This window comes from Poecilia mexicana, unplaced genomic scaffold (genome assembly GCF_051168715.1).
Source record: "Poecilia mexicana isolate PSO_F unplaced genomic scaffold, ASM5116871v1 scaffold_14, whole genome shotgun sequence".
Taxonomy (NCBI): Eukaryota; Metazoa; Chordata; class Actinopteri; order Cyprinodontiformes; family Poeciliidae; genus Poecilia; species Poecilia mexicana.
In genome coordinates this window covers 1817912-1845179 of record NW_028263383.1, presented here as the reverse complement: position 1 = coordinate 1845179, position 27268 = coordinate 1817912, and the positions used below count along the sequence as shown (strand labels likewise).

Genomic DNA, 27268 nt, shown 5'->3' with positions numbered 1-27268 from the left:
ATGACCAGCATAAATGGGAAAATTGGCTCCTTTTCCTTCTCAACAGCAAAGTTCAGCGGAACTGCAGGACAGAAATAGGAACATTACATTTTGCAATCTGACTTAATCTTTTTTTTGGATGCATCATCCTTCCTTAGTGGGGTCTGCTGCCTGCAGGGTGCCTTGCAGAAGCATGCTTAGAAGCAGCGCTAAAAGAAGGCCGAAATGCTTCCTTCCACATTGAAAGTATTTAGAGGAATTGGGACACTTCTGTTTTATGTGTGCCAGAAACAGCGGTATTGAATTGCAAAAGAAATGAAGTTTATACTTGGTAAGCAGATGTCTGGGGAAAGGTTAAAGTTGTGGTGTGGAATTTCTTTCAGAAATATTTGAAAACTCCCGTAAATGTGCAAAGTAACATCTGTTTTATTTTCTATATTTGGCAGCGGTGGCTCAAATCTAGCTGCATGATTTGGTTCAGTGTCGTCCAACTTTGATCATCTTTTTTAAGAAAATGTAATCTCTCAAACGTGATTTTAGCTTGCAGCACATTAACTCCTGTCTCTCTTCCAGATGCCCAGTTGGTGCGCTGTTTTCCTTCTTTGGTGCATAATGAGCTGCGTGGAATCTGCTCCTACATCGCCATTTGTCCAGAAAAATAAATACAAGAACTCATTTCGTCTCACAAGATCCACGCGAACCAGGGTGCAGAACCTTCTGAAGAAATATGTAAGTTAATTAAATTCCTCCCACAGTGGTGGTTCTGGAGCTAATTGGCCAGGGGGGTCAGGGTGGGGTCAGCACAAAACAATGAAACTAAGAAAAAAAAGCAGGACAATGTTTTATTATTAAATATATTAAGAGATCTAGCAGATGAAAACTGTGATCCTATTGCAATATGGCTGCAGCTAAAAGTGCAACAACTTAATTTTACATTCATCTTTTATATTGTGAAAGTCAAAATTGATCCAAGGGACCAATTAGTTACAGTTTCTGTACCAGTGCATATAGTCATAAGAAATTAATTTAGTACTATTTATTCAATTCAGTTCTGACCCAGTCAACAGTCAAGAACCGCCCATCTCAGCTCATTTAAATGTCTGTTCACATCTGTTTTTTATTTTTTTTGCTTTATACCTGACGAAAAAACTTTTATTTTCACAGAAGGAGCAGCAGATGGGAAACGTACATTTCGAGGACCGAAGCCACCGCTTGAGAGATCTGCCTTTGCTTTCCACAGACTTCAACAACTGGCTTCAGCTGTCGGTAAGAGTCACAGAACAAATTCAGGGAAAACAAAAATAAATCACCCACCGGCTGTCACACTGTAAATTGCGAAAACTTCTGAGAATTTCTAATTCTGCTGAGTCTTTTTTCCCCCCTAAAATTCTAAAAAGAAAAAAAAGTCTGGTGACATCATCTGAAAGCCTCGTCTTGCAGGCCATAAAATTTAAGAAAATTTGAGAGGAATTCCCCTTTCAGAGCTGCAAGCATGTTCGGGCGGGTTTGTGCAAGACTCTCGTTATGTAACGGACCTGTGTTCATCTCCTGTTGCTCGATCAGGACTGGGACCGTCTAGACGGAGCGTTCAGGGACATCCAATCCTACTGGAGCATGCTGGAGAGGAAGAGGAAGCAGCTGGAGAAGGAGCAGAACACGCACAGGACGGCAGCCAGTTTGCTTCAGAGCGTCAAACACATTCAGCTGGACTTACGGGACCTGATGAGCCAAGTCAGCAGTCAGGTACCCAGATGTCCTACTCACATACGCCCGTGTGTGTCGTTTTGTTTCTTGTTTGGTCTCGCTCTCTGTTAAAGTCCACGTGAGTTTTAAAGGAAGTGACACTGCAGCTGGTCTGATGTACTTTGTTTTGCTTTCTTCCTCCAGATGAGAGCCGTAAGGAGTTCCTGGGTCAGACTGACACCTGCTGCAACGCTCCAGAACCGACAGAGGAGCACCAGAACCATGTGGGAAAGCAGAGTGGAGGGTTACATCATTCTCAGGGACCTAGACCTTTACCTCACCAAACTAGCAAGGGACTTTCTTCTGCTGGCCTCCAAGACACACTTGTGACACAAAACGACTGCTTAGACAGAAGACGTAGGGCAAAAGCTGAACCACCAGCCCTCCAGCTATGGGATTAACAGCTGTATAACATTAATCTCAACATTGGATTACATTTTTTTTTCAATGATGTACTTCTGAATATCCCAGGGCTTTTTGGGGTATTTCCCAAAGTTTCTATCTTTCCTCTAATTGGATGTTAGACACATGTCCCAACATCCTGTTTTTCCACCACCTCCTCAATCTTCAGGACTTTCCAAAGAAGTATTTGCTATTTATTATTATATTTATTAATGTGCTATTTATTTTTAAAGTGGTTTATTTGAACATGTCATGAGCAGAGAAGTAGTGTTTTACAGAGAGTATTTTGTACTGAACAGTGTTGAAGAGTTTCAATAAATGAACTGAGAAAAACAGTGAAGACTTCATGTTTCTAACACTTAAATAGTTAATAGTTGCTGTAAGTCAAGGTATAAAATAAGTCATGTTTCATACTTTCAGGCAGCTCCAAACCAACCGCTGTGAAAAGTTTGGAGTCAAAGTCCTTCAGTCTTGGTTATAGATTCTGACCTGACATTTGAGTAAAGGGTCATTTCACTGCTTTTAAAAAAATCCAGACGAAAGTTGCTCAGCTCAAGTTCAAGATCTAAAAACAATTAAAACGGTCAAAACTCGGTTAAATTGTTACACATAAGGCTCTGATTTGAGACACTTGTATTTGTGTATACAGAAACCCCCCCGCCCCCAGATAATTTAAATTATTTATTGATGCAACAAAGCATTGGCAAGTTATCGGTACCAAGATAGAGACTTTTAAAGCGTTTCAAACTGCACATATGTTTGGAGGTACTTTTAATGAGAGAAACTTATCAGAGATTTATTTAGCGTTTTGAAGTGTTAACCCTCCCCTCCAACACGTCTTTCTTGATTACACGAAAAGGCAAATTTGGCTGCTTGAAAGCAATTCTGGTTTTTAAAAACACAGATAAATGCTACATATTGTGAAAACTAATTAAAAAAACAGCAGTGAGGATGCATTGCGTCACTTATATTAAGGTGAGAGAAAATATTTTAGCGCGAGTGCGATGAGAAGCATTTCTGTTACAAGTCAACAGTGTTTGTCGTATATTTTTTAGTAATAAAATAAAAATGACATTAAATAAATGGTGCACATAACATTATTAAAATAAGAAAAAACAACCTTTGATGATAATTTAGCAACAGTACAAATCATTGTTGCTTCTGTATAAAAACAATTATACGATATCACACATATTACTTTTAATATTGTGACAACGTGACACTTTTTACTCATCGTGAAAATCTCGTACTACCCCATGACTAATTTTGGTTTTCATTGTGTACGTCTCTAATTACCTCTGGGTTTATTACTGTTAGAAAAAGGTCTTGCCATATGTTATTGTTACTATCAATTTGACATATTGTGTTTAATTTCTTTGTAAATTCTTGTGTTCTTTGTGCATTTGGATTTATTTCTCTTGGATTTCTGTCTGGTCCGGGGTTTGTGCTTTCTTTGGGTCTCAGTTTAATCTCATTTTGTGTCATTCTTCTTCTCCTTCCCTCAGTCTGCCTGTTCGATCTCTTCCACAGCCGTTCCTTACTCTTTGACTACCACGCATACACTCCACGGCTCCCTCAGCATGTGAAATCACTGGTTTTCATTGCTTTTTGCTGGTTTTCTTTTTGCTTCACTTTTGCCTCTGTGTTTTTCCCGCATTTGGATCCTTGAAGCTGCAGCTCAGACTTAGGGTCTCAGTTCAGACCTGATTATTTTAGATTAATTCCAGGCAATCAGAAAAACAATTTGTGATTTGTGAAACATTTATTCTTTCAATTCTGAAACACTTGTCAAATTGTTCTACAAATTGTTTACAATTATTTGTGTAACCTTGTTCTGTTGGCATTTAGACCGTCTTATATGGAGTTCTTCTTGAAAACTGTCATTTAGAGAAGTTTAATCTGTACTAAATTATTCTGCTCTGATTCAGACTCTTTAAGACAATTTGTGTTCAGATCTTTTTTTATAAATCATATTTCTGAACACTTTAAAATTCAGTCCACCTTTCACCTAAGGTTGCCTATATATATATATATATATATATATATATATATAATGTTTCACAGATCATAAACTGTTGAAATCTGTTCAATATTTATTCTTTTCCACCCATGAAACACATTTCTAATGTCTCTGGGAAAGGAGTGACTCAACATCACTAATAGGAAAATTTTAGTTCATTTCCTGGATATTTCTGTTTAGTGGCTCTTGAATCAGTAACTCAAATCTCCGTTTACACTTTTTAAAATCCAAAATTTTTCCCTGAGTTTTGTCCCACAATCTTCTCAATTAAGCCTTTTTCCATGTCACTTTTTTCCCTCCACTCAATCTTCCACTGAGTGGACACGGTCCTTTGTAAATATCAAGATTGTTCAGGAATAACATTTTGTGGCTGAACCTAGGGGTTTTTAAATATGGTTTGCTGGACCTCTGCCAAGTCAGCAGTTATCCACATGACTGCGTAGGCTGTAACATTTCTGTATTAAAAATCCCTTTTTGTAGTTAATAATACAATTTTCTGAGAAACCGAACTTTAGGTTTTCATAAAAGCAAAAATCATTCAAATTAACCTAATGAATAAGAATGCATCGTTGTGTGTGGTCAGTCTTGTTGAACTGAAGGGTTGAATCAACTTTTTTTTTTAATCTTCTAATTTACTGAGATCCGCCTGTTCATGGCATGATAAATAAACAACGCTGCAGCAGCTTAAGTATCGTTGATGTTGAGCGAGAGCTGATTTAAAACAGTGCAGATTATCTGAAAGCAGTGAAAGAGCCCTTAAGTGCCAGATACGAAGCTTCAAATCTTTTGCCGACTTCAGCATCATCCATCCTGACTATCTTCCTGCTGATTTCTGGATCTTCATGTGGCGCTGATCTGAGGGGCGGTCTGAAGAGGAAAACACAGTTTCAACACAGTCAGCTGGATGGAAGGTTTTTTTTTTGTTTTTTATTTTTTTCATACAAAAACAGAGACTCCCTCCCACGCAGTATCTCTGCATGACCGGAGAACAGTCGCTGACTCACCACTAGCAGATGTCCTCTTTTGCCTTTGGCCACCTTCAACTCTGAACCCCTGACGAAGTCTATTATCCCCTCCTTGGTTCTGGACACGCCAAACCGAATGCTGCGTTCCACGTAGCGCAACCAGGACAGAACGAGATTGAGAGTTCAGTTTGCAAAATTCATCACTCCAGAAGACCCAGAGCAGTAAAAAAAAAAAAAGTCTCTGACCAGCCGGGGTTGATGTTGACGTAGTTGGTCTTGCTGGCCATCATGGCCAGTTTGGTCACCAATTCGATCACATGGCTGCAGTGCAGCACAGCGTCGCCCTGAGGGAGGCACAGCTGGGATTAAACTAGCTGCCTTGTTGGTTCACACAGACAAGCAGCACATCCTGCCGTACCTTCTGCTTGTTATCCTCCCACGGCATGTGGAGAACGACCATCCCGTCACAGAGAGAGCTCACAGAGATCCCTGATTAGAAGGAAAACCAGCATTAAACTCAATCGACTGTAAAACAAAATTTTCGATTCCTTTACCTGTAAAACTCACATTTTGCACGTTTTTATGCTTCCATTTTGTCTGAGCTGATTCCAAAAACACTCTAAGCACTTTTTTTTATTTTATTTTATTTTTTTAAAAGCCCAAATGTTGGTTTTGGTTGCGCAGGACGCTTTACTAATGCTTTTCAAAGATGTACGGTTCAATTCAAATCAATTCCAGTTTAATTGTGTAGCACATTTCAGCAACAAGGCAGTTAAAAGTGCTTTACATCATACAGTCACTAATTGTGAAGCAAGCACTAAACATTACAGTTTGTCAAATGCCAATGGTGTTTTATAATTACTCCTTAGTTTGCAGCCATTTTCACATGCAAGAGTAAATGCTGAGTGACAAGAGGTCCTAAAGCAAGCTTATTCTTATTCTAAGATCTCACTACCTGCGAATGATTTGGTGCAGAAAATGTAATGAACATGTTTTGCACAGCTAGTGGACCTATGCTAATCTGTACAAGGTACCATAATAGGTCTCTTTCCATGCCATCTTAACAAACATGCAGGGATAGTTCCAGAAATTCAGAAACATTTGTTGGAGGTTAAGAAAAAACCAAGATGTGAGAGGTCCACCTCTGCAGCTGGTTTTCACCTCTCAGAGCGGCGTAGTCCAACCTCTGTTTGATCTTGGTCCGGTCCACCAGCACTGCGAAGGAGTTGGTGAGGAGCAGCTGACGGGGGCGGGGCTTGAAGCCCCTCCTGTCGTACTTTATGACGGCGACTCCATACTGAGAAAAACAAGGGATACACGTTGCTGCCAGGTAGTGTTTGTTTATCATTCTTCGTCATGTTTAATCCCACCTGCACTTTTTCACTCCCGAGAGTCTGGAGGACTTTTAGGCTGATTTGCTCTCGCTCTGCGAAGCAACGGAAAGAGTCGGTGACATCTCTGCTCGCGATACGGAGTTAAACGTGGGATATGTGAAGGTTTACCGAGCCTGGTGTCCAAAAACAGCCTCCCAACACTGTGAGGATAGCTGCCCTTCTGATCCTTGAAGATCTCACTGGCTACAACCTTCTGCATCATCTGAAGGAAACACAGAAGTCAAGCAAAGTAAAATACTCTGAGGTCTGAAAGCAAGAGGACAAAGATGTTCCTGGTAACAATGTGTCAAACATCCAGATCCTCTTTGACACTCTCCTCTCTTCAACTCTCCTTACAGGGATTTTGTAAAAGAGGGATGGTCACAGAAGGAGGTTGTTATTATGTCAGCTGACCCATCTCTCTATTTGCCATGTTTTGAATAAATATTCAGTTTTTCCAGTTTTATGGAGATTTATTTGAAATCTCCTGCTCTCTGGGCCTTTGGGAGAGCAGCAGACCCACATCACGAATGATATCATTATAAATATCAGACTATTTGTTAGAGCCAGCTAACCACAGCTCTGAAAAAGTTACGACACCACTCCATTGAACCCCATCGAGAACCTCCTGGTTATTCCACCAATTATTGATTTCTGAACTTTTCCTGAGTTAAAACATTAGTACTGTTGTTTCTAAATGAATATGAATTTGTTTTCTTTGCATTATTTGAGGTATGAAAGCACTGCATCTTTTTTGATATTGTCTGCAAATAAATACAACATTTTTGCTTGGAATTTCAGAGGCATGCTGTCAGTAGTTCATAGAATAAAAGAACAATGTTCATTTTACTCAAACATTTACCCATAAAGAGTAAAATCAGAGAAACTGATTATTTTAAGAAGTCTGTTAACATTTACGAAAATGCTATTTTGTAGGAATGACCAGATTTTACCTCCCAGTGAACAAATGAACTCAAATGAAAAGGTGGATATTTTCCCACCCCCAAATAAAAAAATGAATCTATTTATTCTCTTTAATCATCTTTACCAGAGGTACCAATAATTGCTGGATTTGCTGCAACATGCACACCTGCTTCTTCCATTCAGGCTGAACTCTCCTGCAGTACTTGATGACCATGTTCCGCATGTGAAGCATTTGGAGATGCTCAGAGGCCTGCCGGGAATACAACAGTATGAGGAGATGGTTGTGTTTTATGTGGGTGTAGAGGCTTCAGCCAGCTGACGGACATATTGCTCTAACCTCGATGAGCAGAGCAGGAGGTGTCGGCCAGCTCTTGTCCAAAACGCTCCGGGGGAGATTTTTCCTCAGATGTTTCAGGAAGGAGCAGCGCACATGATCCAGGAAGTAATCATTGTCGTCACAGTACTCCTCGTGACGGCAGATGAAGCCCTTTATGAACCTGAAATGAAGGAAATTATTTTAGAAATTGCTGTGGACAGAAAAAGGAAAGCTGCAAAAATAATCCAACGCATTGGTCTTTCACCTGCGTATCAACTGAGCTGCCTCGCGGCGCCTTTTAGCCCTCCTGCGTGCTTTCATCCCTCGCCACCCAGACTGGATCACAATAACTATGCAAACACGCACATGCACACATTAGTCTTTGCTGAAGATAACGCATTAAATCAAAAACTCAGCTTACGTCCTCATAGGAGTAAAGTTAAATGTAGTTGCCAGCTGAGAGACACAACACTAAGAAGTTGTTAAGCCCAGGGAGGACGTTTGTGGGGACCTGCGTGTCTGATGCGCTGATAATTGGCTCTTTCCCTGTAGCCTCTCCAAGACTTCTGCAGCGTCAGAGCTGGAGCAAAACAGAACAGAAAAAAAACAACAACACATTTTGGATATGAAATGTATGAAGATGGTCCTGAGTTCCTGATTCACCATGGAGTTCGCCTTAATGTTCATCACGTTGCTTAAAGAGGCCGGTTTGTTGTGAATAAAATAAATATGGACAGAGGAAGCAGTTTGCAATGTCCTGACTGGTGACTGGCTGGCTGGAAACTCACATATCTGCCCTTTTTTTCAAACCGTGAACCTGCCAGTGTAATCAGAGGACACTGTTTGGCGTGGATGCTGTTACTGAGGTAGGAGGATTCAAAATGATCAATGTTTAGAAGCAGTGAAATGTTTTATGCTTAGAACTATGGGCACACATTACTGGAATTTGAGCCCATACCAAATAAAAACAGTGCAGATCTTAAAGAGAAATCAGGATTGCCTAAAATAAGCATCAGCAGGTCAAAGCTATATGAAAAAATATGACTAGACGTAAATCACAAAACGCAGATCGGTGCAGCTCTCTGGCAAAGTTTTTACAACTGTGGCCTTTCTGGTCCTCTAATCAAACTGCACCTTGCAAAGTTCTACGTGTGCCATGTTAACGTAAGATGCTTGTAGTCTCTTACCGATCTCTGGCTTTTTCGCCTCTAGGGCATCCTCCGTGGCGAAGAGAGTTTTTGGGAAACGGATGAAGATCTTTGACCTACAGGACAAAAAGACACCAAACAGAAGAATGACGCTCTGCTCCACGGAAATCAACTACACTCACAACCTCGACTCGCATTTACAGCTGTGTCACACCTGAAATTGCTAAATCTACATTTCCTGCACTTGTCGAAAGGATTCATTGACTTTATGATGAATTAGGTGTTGATAAATGTTTCTGGACCACATTGTGGTTTAACACCATTCCATTCGATCTCTGGCATTGCAGCAGAATTTAAAACGATCTGATTGGCTATAGATTAAACGAGTGGTAATGAGCGTTGCCTCTTAGATCTGTTTTCAAAAGCTCTTTGTCCTCTGTTTACCTGCCCAGTTTGTACTCTTCTGGTTTGTAGCCCAGGTGGTTCACCAAAGCAGAAACCCCATCAGCCAGTTTTCCGTTCCAGTTGGGCCAAGTCTCGGGACACAGGGGCTTGTACCTAAGTTGCATTTAAATGTAATTTAAAATTTATCAGATGAACAGACTTTCAGAGATGAGAGGAAGTGTGGGCCACCTCTGCAGGAACGCCTCAAAGCGACGGCGATAGGCGAAGCCAGCGCGCCGGACTCTCAGGTTCTCCATCAGACCCAAGTATTTCACCTGGTGTCTCACCAGAACTTCATCAAAACGTCCTGCAAGGCGGACAGCATGTTCACATTACATCTACTATGTCATTTGAAACACATTACCATTACAGTTAATGAGGAGCATAATGATTTACACCAAATCTTCAAATTAAACACGACCTAATCTTTTTTCTTTTCAGTGATGGACCTGGTTTTCAGACCCGCCGCGTCTACAAACTTTCAAGAAAGCAATTGTTCTTTATTAAAGAAGAGATACACTGTACTGTAAAAACTAATGATCACTCTTTTTCTGACTAAGCACATTCATTTGGATGTCTTATATGTGACATGTCTCGTAAGATTCAGACTCTATCCGGGGTCCAGCTTCATTCGTGCTTTTCAGAAAAGAGAAGTTTCCTTTCAGCAATCAGAACTTATTTAGATGACTTAAATATAAGAAAACATACCCTTACACTACACAGTGGCGCAACTGCACATTATTCAGGTGGATGCGAAAACATAAATTGGCGCGCCCGATTTATGTTTTCAGCGTAGAAAACATACGCTCGCTGCCCCCCCGCCCGGGGCGAGGATACATTAAGTGTGAAACTCGCGCTAGATTTACCTCATTATGTGCGTGAGGTGAAGGAGCGTAAGGCGCGCTGAAGTGTATGGGAAAACATAATCGGCACCCTCCAGACGGGGTTTTGGCGCCCCCTCTGGTGCTGCGCCCCTATGCGTTGCATGCCCTGCATACCCACTTTTTGCGCCACTGACACTACACTGTGTCAGATTTGTGTCCAACTTTTGTATGGCAAGTTACCATGGTAACTTTAAACTGGTTTACTGACTCTCAGTGAGGCAGGGCCAGTGGGAGTCAACCAGCTCCTTCCACCTCATACCTGTAAAAGCATTGGCTGAAAGAGGAGTCTTTGCGTCGGATCTCTGTGGTTTTTTCACGAAACATGTCACGGATATTTATTTTAAGGCATCAGGAAGCAACCAACTGGTAAAAAAATACCCAAACATGATATGTCTCTCAACTAAGATTTTAACTGGACTTGGTTCAGGGTTTGGTGTCTCTACAGCTCTGATGACAGAAGTGAGACGATCATTTATAGTGTTGCTAAATTTATCAACAAGCCTGGTAAAGGATGTGTGAAAAGTTTCGAAATGCATTTATCGTTTATTGCAGTAAAATCTCAAACTGGAAAATGCAGAAAAGTCTACATTTAGCCTAAGTAGATTTATGCAGTTTGGGTTTCTATAAGATTTAGGTCTGGAGCGTGAGACGCTTGATGTTTCATACGATTATTCTGCTCAGTCTGCGTTGCATAAGTCATTGATTATTAATTAAAAGTTCCTGGATTCTCTGTTAAATTTTAAAAAGTAAAGCGTGAATTAAAACAAAGGCTGTCTGATGTGACATGGTTAAAATTACTTAACAAATCAAAGGTTGGATTTTTCTGTTTTTTCGAGATTACATTTTACTCCTCTTGACCAGGGGTCAAAATAAATATGGCACCCTACCGTTATCTATATATAACCTGTTTCCACCATATCTTGTTTCTTTTGTTGTTATTTTTAGGGTCCAATGTTATTTAATTTGAAACTAGTAATTTCCAAGTGATTTTCAGGAGGAATCTGAATGTACCTGGCTGCTTGGCGTCATTAGGTTTGATACAGCGAACGTAAGACGGCTCTTTGGACATGAGGATCTCCATTAGCTTCATCAAGCTATTTTTAAACTGGGAAGCAGCCTAAAAGAAGAAAGACAAAACCAATAAACCGTGGCAAAACGTTGGAGGTTTGTTGAGAACAGAAGACTTCTGTGCTGTTTGATATAAAACAGCCTGAGATGTAAAATAAGAGCTGGTAGGCTGCGAGAAAATCATTCGCACCATCTCTGGACGTTTCTGGTCGATCACTTCCTCCCTGCGGAAGCAGTGACTTAGGATCTGGTTTTCTGACTGGCACATGACCTGGACAAAAACCCAAACCACAAAACCACAAGTCAACAACACAGGAAGACACGCCCTCCCCTTCCTCTTCACAGAAACAATGAATAAAACCCCATCATTTCAGAAAGGTGCTGCAAAGCCCTCTGGTGTTGGCTTTTACATTCCCATCACCTCTTTTAGATTCCGGTTCAGCAAGTCGTTGTTCTTGTCCAGGAAACCTGAAGAAAAAAAGAAACACTGTTTATTATTAAATAATTAACTCTTCTTTAAAGACTTTTCGTGGAATACTTGAATGAAACAACATCAGATGTTAGATCTATTTTACCATTGACATTATAGTTGACCTCTCCTGCGTAGTGCAGCAGCCTGAACTCCTCCCTGCTCATTACCCTGCGAGTTTTTCCGTTCGCCAACTTGTGCCTGAAAGACATCCAGAATAACTTAACTCTCTTTCAGATTGAACTCATTGCAACTACTCTGGCATTTGGGAAGTGGAGACAATTTTGGCAATCTTGAACTGAAACGGGAGTCACTTAGTCTGATTAAGTAAAAAAATGTTCTATCTGAGGGGATCAATGTGGGTCACGCTGAGTGAAACCTCGACAGAGTTTGGATTTTGAACAATGACCTCAAACGGAAAACAAAACTAGCTTCAGGACGGGCTTCCAAAGTCTATTACTCAGCCTTTTTCAAGATGTCCTGCATTTAAAGGCCATGAAATCAGCCATTGTAATTTCTCACAAGAAAAACGGTCTACTGTCCAGCCAGAAATTATGCTATAAGTTTGTTCATTGTGTGTGGTCGAGTGGTAATTTGCTAAGGGACATTTAACCAAATATTGTGGGAGTGTATGTGAACCTGTATTTATGTTTTCGATGGTTCGTACGTGATAAAATGGGGATGGCCGCCAACTGTGTCCTCCAGCTTCTCCAAAAAGGAAATATCACAAGTCTCTCCCGGTCTCAGGCACTCCTCATCCTGAAACAGAGTTCCCTTAGAGGCAGCCAGCGGCAGATGGAAAGAAGAGACCACACGCAGCTCATACAAACCAGAATGGAGATGATGCCTTTGTGCTTCTCCTCTATCAGGTCACAAATGATCTTGTTGTCAAAGTACTGCACCGTCTCCCACTGTGTTTCAAGGAGACCGATGTTATGTTGCTATGTGCACTCAACTACGAACAAATGTGTCAAAGTTGTTTGTTCTGACGACCGAGTGGGGTGGGGGGAAGGAAAATTGACTCACGGCAATTCCTTCCGTCTCGTACTCCTCCTGCTCGGATCTGAGGGTGAGCTCTATGAAGAGCTGCTGCAGCTTCTCATTGCAGTAGTTGATGCAGAACTGCTCAAAACTGATGGAGGAGTTAGAATTACAGTATATGAATGACTATAGAGACATGTGAAGCAGACATTTGTTCACAAAAGACTTTTAAAAAGCGTCCAACACAAAGTGGAGAAATGAGGATTAGCCCTTTCACTGCAGTGGACAGTTATCTAAAAGCCATTTTCTTGTGCTTCTTGTGGATTTTTATGTTACAAATGCACACAGACCACTGAAGTGGAGACTAATGCATCATAAAATACATTATCAACTACTGGCCATCCACTGCAAGCGCAAGAAACTTTTTTGTTAAATCCAATATGGCGGACAGACGAAAAAGTCCCGGTCCCTCTTTCTATTGTAGACGACTCTTGCAGGTAAAAAAATATATATATATTGTGACATCAAGTAGCACCTAACAAACAATATTACTGACGTATTTTCCAAATAACAACTTTGTATTTGGAGAAAATTACAACTGATCACCTAGAAAAAAAAATCCTAGAAATCTTTTTTTTTTACCACATTTTTTTTATGCCTTAAGAAAATCAAAAACACTTTGGAAAAAAAAAATCCTGACATAAAGGATCATAATTCATGCATGAAAGGGTTAGAGTTGCACCTGTTGTGCTGCAGGACCTCAAAACCGTAGATATCAAGAAGCCCAATGACCGAGGCGTCTTTGCTGCTGTGGTAGATTTCCTCCTGCAAATCACACATCAGTGTTAAAACACACGAGCAACCCTGCAGCACAGCGACTGAGTTTCTGCAACTGTTCCTGCACCTTTAGCGCGAGCGACTGGTTGATCTTCTCCACCAACCAGTTAAAGGTCCGGCCGTACACGGCCTTCGCCAGAGCGTCACGGGCCGAGACGGCCTGCTCAAAATTTAGTGGGCTGATCATCTGTGATCCACAAAGACACGACAATCAGCACACAGTAAACAAGCCGCGGCACGAGGATCGTGCTTGAGAGGACAATTACCTCCTCTCCTTTGGCTGTGAGCTTCTTGTGAGTGAGGGCCTCCTTCAGGGCGGAGCCATCGACACCCAGCAGCTGCAAGACAACAACGGCACATGTGCTGTCAGCTGTGCTGTTTTATTGTTTTGTTTTCCTGGCATAATTCAGCATGTAGAAATACCACAGCGACTGCTCTGACCTTTGCAGCGTTTGATAGCTGGGTCTCAGTGATGATATAAGTTTCTCCTTCCTCCCCTTCCCCGAAGAGAGTGTTGCCCAGATGGAGAACGCTGGCGATGATGTTCAGCAGTTTCTGAGGCCAACAGATGGGACAAACAGCTGAGCAAGACACTGGAAACAACCAGTTTGGTTTAAAAGGCTCATGGAATTATAAATATTGAATATGTTGAATCCTTGGAAGGAAAACTTTTTATCAACTGGCAATAAATAATCATCTCAACTTGTACGGCATTATAAATTGAATTGAACTGAACTGCATGTGCCTGAAGCTGCATCCCATTATATGACCAGACTCTTCTGCAGTGACTTGAATTTGAGCTGAACTGAATTTTTTATTTTATTTTTTTCCGTAAACCGGACCGAGATGATGTTTAAAACTTTTAAATGACTGCATTGATATTGGACCAGGCAATGCAAGTTTCGGCTCCGTGTTTGTCACCTGCACTTCCTCTGCGGTGAAGCCGATCACGTCCAGGGCCTTCCTCACAACTCTCCAGTTGTTCTTGTCACTTATGGAGCTCACTCTTGCACAGCTTCCCTAAAGAAAGCAATATGAAAACCCAAATGACAACGAAGCTGCACGATCCGCTGTTGGACAACAGGTGGTTTGGTGAGCTGCAGTACTTTAACCAGGTAGCGGTAGCTGTGAGGGTTCCTCTCCAGGTTCAGTGTGTTGAGCAGGTCGTCGTCTCCTCCGTCGAGGAGCTGATAGAAGATGTGGAAATTTCTTTCCCCGTGGTTCTGGTGCACCACCCGGGATTTTTCCAACAGGTAATTCAGGATGTGACCACCCATTGTTGCACCCTAGAAAAAAAACAACACACACACACACCCACAAAGAGCATCGAGACCAGAAAGAAATAGTTTGATTTTAATTGAGGGTTTAAAACCATCCCGGATGAATTGCCGTTCTACAAAAACAAAAACATAATTTACTTTGAAGTCAAACTGGATATCCATGTATTTCCCAAAGCGGCTGGAGTTGTCATTTCTCAGTGTTTTGGCGTTACCGAAAGCCTGCACAAAGAAAAACACGACACAAAGGATTTGAAGCGTCTGCACTAAGCACAACTTAAAATAACTTGATCGACATAAAGTATTTAAAAGAAGTGTATGACACCAAATAACACGGCGCACCTCCAGGACAGGGTTGGACTGCAGCAGACGGTCACCAAGGGTCACCATGTGGTCGTTAGTGGGGCAGGTGACGGCGAAGTAGAGGAGGATCTTCTTGGAGGCCTCCGTCTTACCTGCCCCACTCTCACCTGAGATGAGGATACACTGATCCCTCCTCTCTGTTCGCATGGCCCGGTATGTGTTGTCTGATATGGCATAACTTTAGGAAAATACAAAATATCACAAAAGAAGCTTTAGTGACAAAATGACATATAAAAAAATAACTCAAAACAGCAGGGTTTTTTTTTCTAATGGTCAATTTAAGACTTGAAAATATATATTTTTTACATTATAGGAAATTAGATTTAACACTCGTCAAAAATATTTTAAGGGTAAGCTATCTGATTTGACTTTTGGCGGATTTGATAGTAAAGGCCTCAAGGGTGTTGATTTTTCTCCTATAACTTTTTTGATCTACCAAATATGATTTTTTTTTTCTAACAATGACAATCATTTTTTAAAGAGAGACAGCTTCAGTTTTCCTTCTGCATGTGTTATGTGGGCTCTGATCGAACCAGAGCTAAAAAATCTCCACCCAAGCTGGGGGAGATTTTGCAGAGAGCAGCTGAAACTCTGTCTGCTAAAAGTTAAGACGTTTGAAAACAATGACACCATGAAATATCAATGGAGCGCAACGTGTTGTTTTTTTTCTAGAATTAGCCTATTTTAGTGAGATGCTACACTGAGATTTGGCATCACACAGTTGACTGTTGTTAAAAACTTGGATAAGTATTAAGGGGAAACAATCTAAATTCAAACTCTGCATGTTTTTATTATATTTGATCAGTAACATGGCCTTTCTCTATCTCTTATGCCAACAACAGGTATTGATTTTGGAGACAACATGATGATAGAAAAGTGGAAAAAGTTTTTCCTGAATATCGTCCAGCCCTAATTTTTTACAATTACATTTTTTATTATTGTTATTATTGTTTTATTGTTCTTTACATTTGATTTTTCAAGAGTCGGAGGGACAGAAATAATGAGAGCAGTTTTCAGTTTCTAATATTCTCAAGATAAAACATTCAATAACGAACGAGGAACACGCAGCGACTCACATGTGAGGAGATATTTCATAGAAGCTGACACCTCGGTAGCGCTCCATCTGCTGCTTGGAGTAAATCTCCAGCTCCTTGTATGGGTTCACCGACACCAGCACCGAACCGATGTACGTCTGAGGGGAAAATATCGAGGGGAGAGAAATTATGGTCAAAATAAGCATCACAAAGTGATTTTTGTGCTTCTTTTTTATTTCAAAGTATTTGAAGAGAAGTGGCTGTAGGTACATAGATGAGGTTTTCCCTGAAGCGTCTCCGCAGGTTCTCTATGAAGGTGGCCTCGCTGTTGTAGTTTTCCAGCAGGACAAAGTCCTGCACGCCGACCCTGTCCCGGGCTGTGAGGGCGCTCTCCATCACCAGGCGCACTCGCCCTTCATCCACCTCCTGCACAAACACGGTAATTATTCATGGTGTGAATAAAGCAAGGGTGCAGTTTTGTATTTTACCAGCAGAGGGCACAGAAGCACCGGTTTTTATCTGAGTCGTTCTACATTTTCTCAACCGTGACCACACCAACATCTAGTGCTCAGAGTAAGAATATGTGCCGAATGACCTTTTTAAACTTAGAAATCAAATCATACAGGGGCACGATAGCTATATAATCTTAGATTAGTGAAACTTTTACAACTTTTTGCTTACAGATTAGTAAAAGTTCCACCTCTCCTTCCCAATGTTAAACAGTGGGGCCGTTTGAAAAATCCTAATGACAAACGCAGAGGATAAAATCTTCTGTTGTGAAGTTGAGATTACGATGTATGTACAGCAGACACACTGCTGCGTCCCCAGACAGGATTTAATCAGCACATCTATGACAATATGTGTATATATCAACTGCACCACGGTGGCGAACATCACAGAGATATTCTCGATATTCCCAGTTTGGCCTTTTAGTAAGACCGTGACCACACAAGCCCTTAAATGCAAGCACAAATACAAAGAGGCATTCATATCAGTCGATACTTACCGGTGATAGTAATCCAGAGACGTAATTTAGGGTGAAATTGTTCCACCACACCCCAAGCAAGTTAAGAGCACACTGTGTTTAGTACCAAAAGGCTTGGTCATGAGAGAAGTTCTTCTGTTTCACATTCACAAAGGAAAAAAAAAAAAACAAGCAAAAAGTGGAACAAAGGGGCTAGACATCCACAGGACTTCTGTTTTTCATGTGTGCAAGAGTCTCAGGGGTCTCATTTGGCCTGTTAATGCTGCTAAGAGGTCATTATCTCTGGACCCTTGGTGCAGGAAAGTCCATACAAAAACAAAAAAAAAAAAAACACAAGAGGACAACAGTGGAAGAGAGCCAAGAGCAGAGGAAAGTCAGCAAACACTTCCACCCCAGCCTATCCTCTAGGTTTCACCTCAGGAGTATTGTTCCACCACTTGCAGGTGGCCTTCCTACAGACAGTAAATTCAGTTCACTGTCAGATTTTTTTCCAAAGGATGAATTTAAGGAATTCTGAGATCACAGACACACCATATTTTCTTTTCCACAAATACCACAGTCGGGTTTCCAGTGATACCCATGTGAGAATGTGACGTTTGTGTGGCGATGCAGATAATCCCAAATTCCTGTGCTGATAGGCTGCAGGGGAGTGCCACACATTAAAAGCAACAGGATCCAATTTGTAGAAAAAAACACAGGTTTACCCCTTGAGTTTAGAATATCTGATCTTTTAGAGACAAAAATCATAATCCTTTGATCCAAATGGTCACCCTTAGATTTCAAGCAAAAGGTCAGAATGTTGAGGAACAAGCAGGGGACACAAAGACTCAAGGAAAGATGCAGGAACATCTGTGAACATATCCATAGTTAACAAAGCTCCAATTAAATTCAAAAATAAAAAATACTTTGTAGACTGAAGCATGGAGGTGGCAGCATCATTCTGAGGCTCCATTTCACTGCAGGTGGAACTGGTGCATTGCAAAGAGGGGATTAAAAACTGAATGAAGAATACATCTAAATTCTTCAATTTCACTCCATGGCTCAAAAACTTGGACATAGTTTGATGTTAGATCAGAGCCATGACTGCAAACACATGAAAAAACTGAGAAACAGAAAACGCAGGCTTACATTGAGCTTCAGAAATGGCAACTCAAAGAAAGTCAATCAATTTAGTTTCTTCAAATATATCAAAATGTTTATGTGTATAAATCTGAACTTACATGAATATTGTTGGCTCAAAAATAAGAAAATATTAAAGTCTACAACAAATAAATTCAAATCAATTATGGCTGTATGTGAAGTTCACACCAGCAATGTGGGTCAGAGTTAGGAGGCTTAAGAAGCAAACAATATACGTACTGAAGTGAACATAAAATAAATGGAAAAAAAATAAAAAATAAAAATAAAAACAGCCAAAGCTGAAAGAAGAAAAATCAAAAGAACCTCAGAAAGTCTAAAGTCATGCTGCTCCAAATATTTATCCTTTATACTCTTTACAAAATGCAGCATAAAGAAATGAGGGATGACTCATGACATTTGCAGTCCTCTGAAGTACGTAGTTGGCAGTCAGCATGTATACAGTGTACAAAACGTCTGACAGTTCTGCGTAACGCTACAGGCTGGAGGAGCGAAATCCCCTTTGCTTTAATTCAACTCCAAAACACAGCAAAACACTCCCTCGAAGGCCCTATTAATTTCAAGTCATGAGTTTACTTTTTGTCTCAGTTCCAGGAATTGCATCACTGGACCCAAACAACTTCCAGCAATAAGAGGCCTTTATCCAGAGCTACAGTCATGGCCAAACATTGAGAGATTGACGCAAATCTTGCTTTTAACAAGACTAAAAGTGTTTTTATTGTAGCAATTTAGGTTGCTGTGCAATGCGATCAGATGAAATGGAGTTACCTGCAAAGTTAATTACATTTATTGGGAATTAACTTAGTCACAAATTCTAATTTTAGCCCTGCTGCAAAATGACCAGCTAGCATCTTTTCAACAATCGTTCTCAAGTCGACGTAAGAAGGAAGTTGACTTCACTCCGTTATTCTCATTACTTACAGTACAGAACTTGTTAAAAATGTCATCAGGCAAAGTATAAGTGAGGCATTCACTTTTAGACGGTTGACTGGTTTTAAGAAGTGCTGCACAGGACCCAGTTCTGGCCAAGCAAAACATCAACATTATGAAACTGGACTGCAGAAGACTGAAGTAGAGGCACTTTCTCCGGTGAAGAAACATTTCGGACATCTGGAAAAAGGGTCGAGTCTTCCCACGAGTCCCGTTCCATCCCAACAGAGAAGCATCCTGAGACCATTCAACAGTCGCTTCTTGTCTAAGGAAGTCGGTGGACTCTCTTTGCCTTGAATATAGAATGGTAACAAAACATCCTCTAAGAGCCACTTCACCAAATGGTGCAGGAAAGGTTTCACGATGAGAAACACCTTTCCCAGCATGACGGAGCGCTGTGCAACATGGAAAAAGATATAACTGAGTGGCTCAGGGATCAAAACACTGACATTCCCTTAGATCAGAGACCTTCAGCTCTAGTCTTCAGCACTGCAAGAGCACAAAATCTTACCCAGTATTTTTGGTCTAGTTTCTAGTCAAATATCTTAGTACCGTTGAAAATAGGCAAGATATAGGAGCTTGTTTTAAGTCAATAATTCCTTAGTATTGATGAAAAAGTACTTGTTACATTGGCAGGTTATTTCACTTATATAAAGACATCTTCCCCCATGTTGTAGTTTAGTCTTATTTCAGGTGTCCTAAGATATTTGCACTAGAAACTAGACCAAAAATACTCAGCAAGATTGTGTGTTTTTGCAATAAAGAGCCACGATCGTGCGACTTCAAGACGCAACCCTGATTTGAAATAATTGAATAAAATGGGTGCACTGCCTCCTAAGCATGTCATCAAGTCCTGCAGAGGCCAGGTGATGTCCCCAGGCCCAGAATGTGCTATCAGTCCTCAAAAAGTGAACAGACAAACTAAAACACTAAAATCCTGTCACCATCAGTCAGGACTTGGCTCAGCAGCCAAATATATATATATACAGTATAGATACATATACTGTATTTTATTTTTTTTTACCAGAGCAAACTAATACCGACACTGCATGAACTTTTGTTACTCATGAAACTTTCAGGATTGCTCCTCAGAAACATCTGACAAAAGAAAGGACACTGAAATGACTTATGAAAAGAAGTGAGGATTGTCTTTATGTCTCTGGCTAAGGTACCCTGGAGTTCTGCACACCGGAGGCGGAGATGCAAACAGAAAACACTGTTTTAAAATCCCTACTGATTTTATTGTCAGAGAACCGGCCGAGGCATGCAGAGACGGCGTGCTTTGGTAGGTAATGCTCTGTGCAGGGTCTGACTCCGACTGGCAGAGATGGTTTTGGTGGAATTCGTAAGTTTGTAGGTGCAGCCGGAGTGACAGCCAGCGAGGAGCGCTCGGAGGAGAACTTGGCTCCAGGCTCCACGACTGAGCTCTGCGGGGCCGACTACATACAGATTGCATTCCTTATAAGGCTCGCCCCTCCGCCGCGTCCTGGAGTGAGCTGGTCTTCTACCACAGCTGGTTCTCTCTAACGCTAGTGTGCTGGAGGCTGAAACTGGTGGAGAAATCCCGTGTTTATCCAGCTCTGGTTTGAGTTAAAGCCCGAACAAAAACCTCAGCATGTACACAAATCATAAGGGTGGAAAGAGGAGTTCCGGAGTGAGTCACCGGTCCACTTTGCTTTTTCCCTTTGTGCCGTCTCCGTGGTGGTTCAGATCTTTAGTGTGTGAGTGCCAAACAGTCTAAAAACAGCTGAATCCAAGCCTGTATGCAGCAGTGAGTGTTGCAAAAACAACAGAGAGCATCAGAAGGTAGATCTTACCCTGCTTTGGTACCTCATCCTGTCCTGTTAGCGCTGGGGGGGGGAATACAGTGGTGGTTTCCCCTCAGCAGAGCGCTCCTCCTCCTCCTCCTCCTCTTTCAAACAGACTCCTCAGCTGCTCCTTCTCATTCACCTTTGCCCACAAGCGACACAGCCCAACAACTTGTCCACTTTCTCCTGGTCTTCTTGGCTTCCTCCCTCCTCGTAGTCCGGATTTCTCTCCCCTCCCCTCCTGAGAGGACAGAGAACACACACTCAGGCCAGGATGCTCTGGGCTCCTTCTTGTTGACACCTCCGATCCATCTCGCCCGTGGCAGGTCAGAGTCGGTGACCGCCGCTGCACGAGTTCCTTCTCTTCTCCTGCACTCAAAGCTTTACTGCCAGGGAAAAGGGCAGGAACTCCACTCACACGTCACGCTGAAAGGAGAAGAAGGGAGGAAAAAAAAGAGGCAAGGGAAAATATGCTGTTGGTTGCTGAAAAAAACAAAAAAGAGCTTGAGAAACAGAGAGAGCTGAGAGGTTCTGGAAAAAGTTACTAACGTCCCCCAAACTGCGACGATGTAATCAGAGTTTAGCTTTAAAAAAACAAAACACACAGATGATGAGATCTCATTACATTCCTTCTTCTTCCCTCCCCGTTCGGTTCGATCCCCTCCCTATTTTCTCCCGCAAGCTGAGACAGATTCACATCCACTGGGAGTTATGGAAATGTTTCGTGAGCAAGACAGCCCATCTCCTTGTGGCTTTTCCCCTATTGACAAAACAGCTTGCACCAGTTAAAAAAAAAAAAAAAATCAGCAGATGTGATATTAGTCATGGCAACGGTCATAAATCTTTGGCACATGTGAATTTAGCGTCTGTGCCGTGTGTTTGGGTTATAAAATTCCTATGTGATTATGCTCCTTTCCACTTTGGACTTTTTTTTAGGGAGTGCAATCAAGGCCAGTTGCCCCGTGTGGGAGAACAGCTCCCTCTTCTGGTTTCTCAGCTTTCTTCTCGCTTTTACTCTCTCCTCACATCTCTCACTTTCCCCTGCTGGCATCATCAAATATCCAGAGCTGAGGAACCTGAGTAATGCTACCTGGAGAGACAGAGACACTTTCTATCAGTTCTGCCACGCTTGGATGTGTGTGGATCTTTAAACAAGCAGAAAAAAACGAACTGAAAGTAGTTATTTGAATAAGAAATAGGCAAAGACGTGCGCAATTATATACGCTGCTTTTAGAAAGGAACTGGATGTCGTAAAACCAGCAGAAATTCGCTTTTTTTTTTTTTTTTTTACAAAACAACAGCAACAAAAACTGATTTGAAAACTTGATTTACACAAAATAATGATCAGTAAAATAACATGAAATAAATGAGTAAATATTCACTCCATTCTTCCTTGCAAAACTGTCCAAGCATTGCCAGGGATTGGCTGTGAACAGCCCTTTTGAAGCCTACGGCAAATTCTCTATGTGACTAAGGTGTGGGCTTTGACTGGGCCACTTCAGAACATCCACCTTGTTGTCTTTGAACCGTCACTTTGCAGCTTAAGTTCGATGGTTTGGGTCACTGCCTCGTTGGAAAATAAGTGTTCTCTGAAGCCTGCAGATGGAAACTAATTGTCCTCCAGGATTTCCTGATATTTTGCTGCATTTATTTTAAATTTTACCTTTCGAAGCCTTCCAGGACTTGCTGCCAAGAAATGTTTCCACAGCATGATGTGATGTTGTTGCCAAAATGTCTTCACATTCGTTCCGCCTGGCCGTGGTGTCTCATTGTCTTTTATGAGCTTTGATATGAGCTTCCTTCAACCGTGGCTTTCTCACTGCCACAAACACATAAAGCTGGACAGATGACGAACCTGGGCAGAGGTGGTTGAATGCAGACTAATTCTTTACTATGCTGAGGTATTCACTGGGAATATTTTGGGATTGAAACCCAAGAAACCAGCCTTAAAAAAGTTTCTAGAAGAGCCGTAGTGCTTTATGTCTTACATTTGCAGCCTTAGTGACACAGGCTGAACAAGCAGGTGGTATTCAACCAAAGAAACCAGCAGATGAGCTCCAAACACAACAGAAAAGCAGAGTTTGATTTAGGCGACATGGCTCACTGCGCAGGGTGGGATGGGTTTTGGGGCGGCATGACCACTGGAAACACTGGAACAAAAACGTTAGCTGCTCCTCAAGCTACTTTTGTGTTATTTATATGGAAGCCAGCGAAATGGATAGTTTCGAACTGTTTTGAGGCCTCTTTAAATTTTACAGCCTGCTGTAATCTTCACTCACCAGACTAAATGTCTGAGGTTTAAAGAACATAAACTCTTTTCAAAATGTTGAGTAAGAATGTCGGGCAGCAAACATTATATGTTCGTGTGTGATCAAAGCACTTTTAAGGCAGGAATAAATACGGGGTGTCATAAGTTATCTCTCACCAAAAAAAATAATTGTACTAATAAGTTTTATTAGTCCTTTTCTTAAGCTCTGTCAGGTTATGTTACTTGATTTTTTCATATTGTTAAAATGAATAATAATTATTTTTTTTGTCCAAAAACTTTGGAAAAACACTCGGGCGTTTGTGGGGTTTTTTCATATTTTTCACGTAACCATATATCTGGTTTTCTTTCTGTCGTCCTGTACTGCTCCAGAACCTTCTATGTAAAGCATCAATACAGCATCAAACCATCAAAACTCTTTTAATTCTTAATGTTTATGATAATAATGTTTTCCTCCTTTCTCAGGCCAGTGTTTTGTTTGTTTAGTAGTTTTTTGGGCAGAACCATCACTCTACGTGGAAATCGAATATGTGTCTCTTCGTCCCAGCCTGTCAACACAGCAGCATTTCTTACTGGTTTTCCAGACATTTTACCTGTAAAAATATCTTTGCTCATTAAAATAAAACGTCTCACTGGAAGGTCAGTCCTTCTCACCTTAGACGTGTTATTGTCTTGCCGGGTTGTTTTCGATCACTGTTCCGATCTTTGTTTAGCTGTTCCTGTGAGAAGAATTTCCTTCCTTCATGCTTCCTGATGTTCAGGATCTTCCTTAAAGAGAAATACCTCATTCACATACACATCTGCACTTTGTGCCTCTCAACATTTTGTAAAAAAAAAAAAAACAGTCATTAAAAGGCAGAAAGGTTCGTGGAGGTCATATTTACCTACTTTTTGTCCAGATCGGTTTCAGATACACGCATCATGTTATTAAAACTGTCAACAGATCCTTGGTATGCCTCTCTGTCTGATTTCAATTTAAGATAATCTCATTATAAACTTCACAACTAATTCTGAACATCTGACTCAGGAAGTAATCCAAAGATCCCAGCAAAGCTTTCTTGGCATAAACTTCCTTCTTTTCAATATATTTTTTGCATAATCTAATTTGTTTTAATCTCACTTTTTCATATTTTCATATTCAGACTAATCATCTGTCAAAGATGGCTTCTGGTAGTGAAGTGTTTCCCCATCCTTGTGTCTCAGTTTAAACTCTGCCTCATTAGTTTCTAGCTGCAATCCAGATACACTTTACCAAGCCAAATATTTCAGTTTGTGTTTTTTTCCCCCCCTCTCTCTCCTGAACATTGTTTACCATTTATGAGCCAATCGTGAAGCTGTACTGTGGAGGAAAAAACAAGAATATATGAAAGATGCTCAGACATTGTACCTTACCAGCAGTAAATGTTTATTATTCGCATGGTATAAAAGACTTTTCCCACCTATTGTCTCCCTGTGCGGAGCTCCTTCAGCGCCCATCTGTTGTCCCTTTCACCCCTTTCTAACCTTTACTGCCTCTCATCCCCCAGATCCCTGTTACATAGAGGCTCCTTTATACATCGACTGAAGTGTAAAACAAACCCCCGTAGAGCCATGAAGCCACAGAAACTTGTTTTATGAGGTAAATATAAGACAATCATAAAAACATAGACGACATGAGTCAATTTTTCCTTTATGATAAGCAAGAAAAGAAAAATACTGAGATAAATCAACAGTATGTGTTGCTGTTGCTCTCTGTGTTGTATTCAGCCTCATGGCTCTGCCTAGTGGATGTAATATCAACTACATGGAATGATTCCTATCTGGGGTTTTTTTATTGAAGGAAAGACTTCACATTATTTTTGGCTTCCCCCCCAAAAAACAAACAAACAAAAAAAGTTATCCTAAACATTGAAAACCAAGGTTTTCATTTATAAGCAGTAAAACTTTTTTTTTTTTTCGAGCAAGTGCATCAAATCACACTTTAAGGCTAAAACATATCTGACACATAATTATGCAACTCATGCAACAGTGCCTACCTGGTTTTTTCCCCCAAATGCTCCGGGTTGTCCGCAGCCGTCCGGAGCTTGCCTCGGCTTTGGTAACTTCTACCGCAAAGCCTGAAGCCTGGAGAATGTACAATTCACCCCACCTGCACTACCTGTCAGAAATCTCTGAACACAAACAGAATAACAAAACACAGCATAAAAAAAGGTGCACGAAAAGAAACATGCAGTGCATCAAATCTAAAAAAAAAAAAAAAAAATTGATCTTATAAAATCCTTAGTTAAACAGCAACGTGAGCTGGATTGTAAATCCACCAGGAGGCAGCAACAGTGAAGGTAACAGTAATCAGATATGATGTTGATGACTGATCTATTTAATGGCTGATGTTAGATTGGATCAGCTCAGCGGTCTGCACAGAGCCTCTCCTCCAATCAGATCCAAGCATTTGTCCGTCTGGCTGATCCAGTTCGGCAGCAGCCCCATCAAAGGTGGAAGAGCAGTGGAGTATGGTCGACAGCTAATGAATATTTATTAGACTAAAGGGAACTGCAGGGAATTGCCCTTTCAACAGTGCACTTCTTTATAGAAGTGGTTTTCATTAGTTTTTTTTTTCTTTCTCTTTTGGTTTCTCTTTCCTTTATTATCCCGGATTGTTTGAAAATCGTCGAGACTCCGTTGTCTTTCTGTTACCTTAGAAATAAGTTAACCCAAACTGCTTTGGTTGTGCAACACGTATCCCACTCAGCAAACAATAAAGATTAATTTACAGTTATTTACAAAATATTAGAGACCCACTTTTCCATCATTTAGAAATGTTGATACATAGGCAACAACCATTGCACCGTTCTTACACAAGGTAATTTAAAATGCTCTACAGGAAAATAGTAAAGATAAACATTTAAAACAGAAAATATACTAAAATGAAAACTTTTAAGTGTCATATCAAAAGCAACTTAGAAATATTTGTAAGGAATTTGTACAATGTTTGTGCTAATAATATGATGCTAACTGTGACTTTTTATTACTCGCCGAATCGACCACGTACTATAACTTGACATCAAGTCAAGCTGAGGCAGCAGTCACTTAGACTCAATGTTTTTGGACAATTTTGAGAAAAAAAATTACAGTAAAATCAGAACAAATGTGGAGATTTGTTGATTTTGTGTGAATTTCACAGATCTGTGGAAAACTAGTGGGACTTACTGATGTAATGTGGAGTCTGGGGGGGCCACATATAAAGCTACAGCAGGCCAGATTTGGCCCCCGAGCCTTGAGTTTGACGCATGTTTGCAAGCTCAAATTTCTAATTGCAAAAGTAAATTTTGTAAAAATGAAAGAAATTGCAAAGTAGTGTGTAGAGTATCAACCTACATTTAAAGTATTTAATGCCTGAAGTTGTTACTGCTCTATGGTTTGTTAGTTTAATAGTTTTAATTCTAACTCAAATAAGTTATGGTGCCTCCCAAAGCAAGACTGAGACCATTTCAAAGTGTTGCTATGGGGCTATGAACAAGATTTCTTACAAATAAGAGCAGTTTAATTAATACATTTCTCTAACTCAAACTAAAAGTAAAGAAAGGTCTGTGCAGGCTTTTCCATTTTACATATTATTTGATGCTACTGGACAGAATTTGTCTGTTTGTTTCTGCGCTGGCCCTTTAATGACCTGTCAAACTAATCAGGGCCTTGCTTCTCCAAACTGATGACAGCATTCAGCCCCCTAACAATAATAATTGCCTGTCTGATGCTGCTCTTGCACTTTATTAATTCTAATCTCCTTAAGTGATGCCTTAAAACCGATTGATCATTAAAAAATGTCAAGAAACGTACCAGGTGTACGGTGTGAAGTACATCACGATTGGCTAATTCAAATTTCTTCTTAAAAGCTCAGAATGAATTAAGGTTCTGTAATACTCAGTCCTCTGGTTTACA

The 27268-nt window shown here is 40.8% G+C and overlaps 2 protein-coding genes across 2 annotated transcripts; one reads left to right on the top strand and one right to left on the bottom strand.

Annotated features, from left to right (window-relative positions):
* The first annotated feature begins 318 nt into the window (after window positions 1–318).
* Window positions 319–2459, top strand: LOC106919093 (uncharacterized). Its single transcript, XM_014989260.2, has 4 exons — window positions 319–708; window positions 1144–1245; window positions 1543–1722; window positions 1867–2459. The coding sequence occupies exons 1-4, from the start codon at window positions 553–555 to the stop codon at window positions 2050–2052; spliced, it is 624 nt and encodes a 207-aa protein (XP_014844746.2). The 5' UTR covers window positions 319–552; the 3' UTR covers window positions 2053–2459.
* Window positions 2460–3547: 1088 nt separating this feature from the next.
* LOC106919090 (unconventional myosin-Ic-like) lies at window positions 3548–22883 on the bottom strand. Its single transcript, XM_088012536.1, has 32 exons — window positions 21097–22883; window positions 16498–16653; window positions 16270–16385; window positions 15173–15371; window positions 14972–15052; window positions 14660–14839; window positions 14475–14573; window positions 13995–14108; window positions 13820–13891; window positions 13621–13740; window positions 13459–13541; window positions 12762–12867; window positions 12566–12646; window positions 12403–12494; window positions 11842–11936; window positions 11688–11734; window positions 11457–11537; window positions 11210–11315; window positions 9504–9621; window positions 9315–9428; window positions 8910–8986; window positions 8234–8302; window positions 7988–8072; window positions 7744–7903; window positions 7573–7656; window positions 6612–6705; window positions 6480–6535; window positions 6271–6406; window positions 5528–5598; window positions 5356–5453; window positions 5149–5248; window positions 3548–5011 (listed from the first exon to the last, which is right to left on the bottom strand). Exons 1-32 carry the CDS (start codon window positions 21112–21114, stop codon window positions 4985–4987), a joined length of 3135 nt encoding a protein of 1044 aa, XP_087868662.1. The 5' UTR covers window positions 21115–22883; the 3' UTR covers window positions 3548–4984.
* Between the last annotated feature and the right edge of the window lie 4385 nt (window positions 22884–27268).